This window comes from Xenopus laevis, chromosome 9_10L (genome assembly GCF_017654675.1).
Source record: "Xenopus laevis strain J_2021 chromosome 9_10L, Xenopus_laevis_v10.1, whole genome shotgun sequence".
In the NCBI taxonomy this organism is placed as follows: Eukaryota; Metazoa; Chordata; class Amphibia; order Anura; family Pipidae; genus Xenopus; species Xenopus laevis.
The window spans coordinates 126,464,540-126,469,136 of NC_054387.1; the positions used below are offsets into that span (position 1 = coordinate 126,464,540).

A 4,597-nucleotide genomic window follows, 5' to 3' on the forward strand; every position below is an offset into this window, starting at 1 on the left:
GAAAGGGATAGTGAAGATAAACTTGATTATTTCTGAAAACTTACAGAATTTTTCATATGTTATATTTAGAAAACTTATTATTTCAGTATGCTGAAGCTTATATAAAATGTTCATTTTCACGATAGTTCACCTTTAACAATAATAAACCAAAGAACAAAAGTATACAACAAAGAAAATCCTAAAACAAACTCTGTAAATAAACAGTTGAAAATTTAGCCTTATTTAAAATTTATTTAGACATGGCATATAATAATTTTATTGGCTTACACAAACACAAAGGGGCAGATTTATCAAGGGTCGAAGTGAATTCGAGGGAATTTTCGAAGTAAAAAAAATCGAAATTCAAAGTAATTTTTTGGATACTTCGACCATCGAATAGGATACTACGACTTCGAATTTACTTCGACTTTTATTCGAAGTAAAAATCATTCGAATATTCGACCATTCTATAATCGAAGTACTGTCTCTTTAAACAAACTTCGACTTCAATACTTCGCCAACTTAAACCTGCCGAAGTGCTATGTTAGCCTATGGGGACCTTCTACAAACTTTTTCTAAGTCTTTACACATCAAATAAAAATCCTTCGATCGTACGCTAAAATCGTTCGAACAAATTTTATTCGATCGTAGGATTGCCAAATTCGGTGAAAAAACGTTGAATTCGATATTCGAATTCGAAGTTTTTCAATTCGATGGTCGAATTTCGATGTTTTTTGTACTTTGAAATTCGACCCTTGATAAATCTGCCCCAAACTGTTTCTATGCTGGCATAGTTCAGAAGGCAGGGCTAAAACAATATTATCCTGTATTATCAGGGAAGTGGTAAAAATGTAGGAGGACAGTGCTCATTCAAGTGTAAAGAGTACTATTTTGGACTCTAGTACATAAATTGATATTATGGGACTACTCAAAGTTCAGAAAATTGTAACAAGGTTAGGCAGTAGCAGTCAGCCAGATTATACAGGTATGGAACCTGTTATCTAGAATGATCGGGACCTGGGGGTTTCCAGATAACGGATCTTTCCATAATTTGGATCTTTAAACCTTAAGTCTACTAGAAAACCATGTAAACATAAATAAACCCAAAAGGCTGGTTGTGCTTCCAAAAAAGATGAATTATATCTTAGTTCGGATCAAGTACAAAGTACTGTCTTATGATTTTTAAAAATTTGGATTATTTGATTATAATGGAGTCTATGGGAGACGTCCTATCTGTAAGTCAGAGCTTTTTGGATAAAGGGTCTCCAAATTTTATAAGGATATCATTTACCAGATATTCATGGCTTTGTGTATTATAATACTACTATATTATTAGTATTATATAAAACTATTATAATGGTCAATAAATAAGAGATTTTAAGAAGAAATAAAAATATTTGTTTTTAGTGTTACGATGAGAGAATACTGCAGATACAACACAATTTAGAAATCTGCTGTCCCTTTATAAATGACCTGGGAATTTCTGAAAGTAATGGGGCTCAGGAGAGTTAGAATGAAGGGTTTTTATGGCTGATTTCTGCCATCTGATCACAGAAGACTTCATCAGAAAAGACAAAGAGCAGAAACATTCACATTTAACAATGAGTTATTAAACAGGAAATCTACAAAACAGGATCTTTTTGTTACTTTGGTTCGAAAGTATTTTACAGCAATTTCATCATGCTTCTCCAGTATACACTAATTAAGTGTTTTTTGTTATTACTCTAGTAAATAAACACAAATTTTAACTGTGCTGTGGTTTCAGAGGCAACATCTCTTGCAAAGCCTTTTATAATACTTTCAACAGCTTTGCCCATTTTTTTACTGCAAATCAGCCAGTCTGTGAAGAAAATAATGTTCATGTAAACACCTCTTGGCACAGTTGATTTCTCTCCTTGCCTAATGGGACGTGCTTGCAACTGCCTTCATACCAATTCTGTCCAAAAAGTTCTTTAATTAAGACATTTTATAAAATGAATTTCTGAGTGTAAGTTTCAGTAGTGTTTATCACACTTCTTTGATTTCATAATGGTTGTAATAATAGAAGACAGCAATGCATCTCAGGTCCTTTTGTTGCTAAATACAGTAAGGCTTTATCTGAAACGTCTATGTTGATCTGTATCTTCTTCTCTTTCTAACATTTCTCTATCTACGATGAGATGGATTTTATTAATTATGTTTTTAGTGGTTTGTGAATCAATCACAGCAAAGCACATACAAATATGTCACTACTTTCTTTATTAATAGTTTTACTAACCCTATAGATTATCTATAACCTGGGTTAGTGCAACTAATGTTATATATAGCCATATAGTTACATCATTTCATAGTTTATTTTGGATACAAAGAACAAGTCCATCATGTTCAATCCCTCCAAATGAACCCATTGCACATAATTACACAGACTCATACTGACCTACCTCTATGCTCACATATATAAACTACACTATATATGCCAATATCTATACTAATTGTAGATTATAGTGTCACAATAATGTTTGATATTATTCTTATTCAACAAAATCATCCAAGTCACTCTTAAGGCATTAATAGAATGAGCCAAGACAACATAATGCGGCAGGGCATTCCCCAACCTCACTGAAAGTTCTGCTCCTCTAATCTAAAAGAGTAAATGTGCATTATTTTATTTGCAAGAAATATCCCCCTCTATCTGTCTATTATGCCCTCTAATCTAATCATGTCCCTGTGTAAAGGACATGATCTTCCATCCCTCTAACCGGTTTAGATGCACATCTCTACACTTTCTCCAGCTCATTATATAAGGATTGGGAAATGAAGCCATAGTGCAAAGTGACAGGGTTATGACTAGGGGGATGAATAGGGTCCTGTATTAGTGGTGTTGTATTATGGGGATTGTAGTTATGGTCAAGGAAGGAGGAGGAACAGAGGGTAAAATGAGGTGGGACAAAAAAGAAGGGGCCGACCTTTTACCTTGAAGGTGATGATTGTGTTGTCACAGCAATATGGGGGGCATGGGGGGCTGCACTATGGGCATCTTAAAATGGAAAAAGAAGCTGGAAGGGGGTAGTTCAAGTGTGAGAGATAGGCCTGGGGGCTAGGTCCAGATAGGTGCCACAGTATGAGGGTGTTCGGAACTAGCCTCAGGTTTGAAAATGAAGTCAGGTTGTTACATTACATGTAGTTATATGCAGCCAACAATGGTTTATTTGTTTATGTATTGGTTTATGAATATCATTAAAGATGGTTAATAATTTGTATGTTGTGGGGTTGATATTCACAGTAACCTATAATAAATGAATCTGTGGCCTTTTCCATTTAGATTTACAGTATTGGGGTCAGTGTCAGTATTTGGGAAAGAAGAAAGGGGCATAGGTATTGAGGATCCACAAGTCATGTTATTTTCCATTTTAATATATCCTATTAGTGTCTGGACTAATCATTTTTACAGGTAATGTCAACTTAAAATGAAAAACCAAACAACAGTGAATATGTTGGTTCTCACTGGACTGTCTGATCTTCCAAGTCTTCAGCTTCCTCTGTTCCTGGTGTTTCTCCTGATCTACCTTATGACATTGACTGGGAATCTTATTATCTTTTTCCTAATTATTATTGATTCCCATCTCCACACCCCCATGTACTTCTTCCTTGGAACCCTGGCATATCTGGATATGAGTAGCTCCTCAGTCACTCTCCCAAGAATGCTCTTTGATTTATTCACACATAAAAGGGTCATTTTAGTGAGCGCTTGTATAACTCAGATCTACTTCTTCTTCTTTTTCTTTACATCAGAGGTGTCTCTGCTGTCAGTGATGTCCTGTGACAGATACATTGCCATCTGCCGTCCTCTTCACTACATGCAAATAATGAGCTGGAAAGTTTGTGTTTGGCTTCTATTATTGATTAGTTGTTTTAGTGCATTAAATTCCTTGTTGCACACTGTTTTTTTGAGCAAAATTAAATTTTGCAGGTCAAATGCTTTGCAAAATTTCTTTTGTGATCTGCCCCAGTTTCTTCAGATCTCCTGTAGTGACACATTCATCAATGTGTTGCTTATATTTCTCTCTGGGATTTTGTTTGGCGTAGGCCCTTTAGGAGTCACCTTTTACACGTACTTCACAATTATCTCTACTGTACTGAAAATCCCATCAAATCAGGTGAGATCCAAAACTTTCTCCACCTGCTCCTCTCATCTAACTGTGGTCTTTATATTTTACACTACTGTTTTCTTCAACTACTTTCGCTCATATGCAAATGATCATTATGCTGAGGACAAAGTGGCTTCTGTATTTTATGCAGTATTAACCCCCTTTTTAAATCCTCTGATCTACAGTTTAAGGAACCAGGAACTCAAATCATCCCTAAAAAGAGCATTGCAAAGACTTCATATTTTTTAAAAACACTTAGCAAAAAAACTTCAATAGCTGAAGAACAATCATTAAAAAATGGGAATATAAACTGCTCCAGCAGTAGATTTTTTTTTTTAAAATCTGCATTTTTTCCAGTAGAAAAAGATGTATTTTCTCATGCAAAACAAAGCACAGGCCAAAGTGCTAATGATGTAATTGCTACAGAAAATTTTCCTTTAAAATATGTCAAAGTTTTTGGGGCAAATTCACTAAGATTCAAAGTTGCGCCA

The 4,597-nt window shown here is 34.8% G+C and overlaps 1 protein-coding gene across 1 annotated transcript; it reads left to right on the top strand.

Annotated features, from left to right (window-relative positions):
- Nucleotides 1-2,818: 2,818 nt before the first annotated feature.
- Nucleotides 2,819-4,355, top strand: LOC108701943 (olfactory receptor 5B12). The gene has a single exon (XM_018236953.1). The coding sequence runs from the start codon at nt 3,426-3,428 to the stop codon at nt 4,353-4,355; it is 930 nt and encodes a 309-aa protein (XP_018092442.1). The 5' UTR covers nt 2,819-3,425.
- The last annotated feature ends 242 nt before the right edge of the window (nt 4,356-4,597 follow it).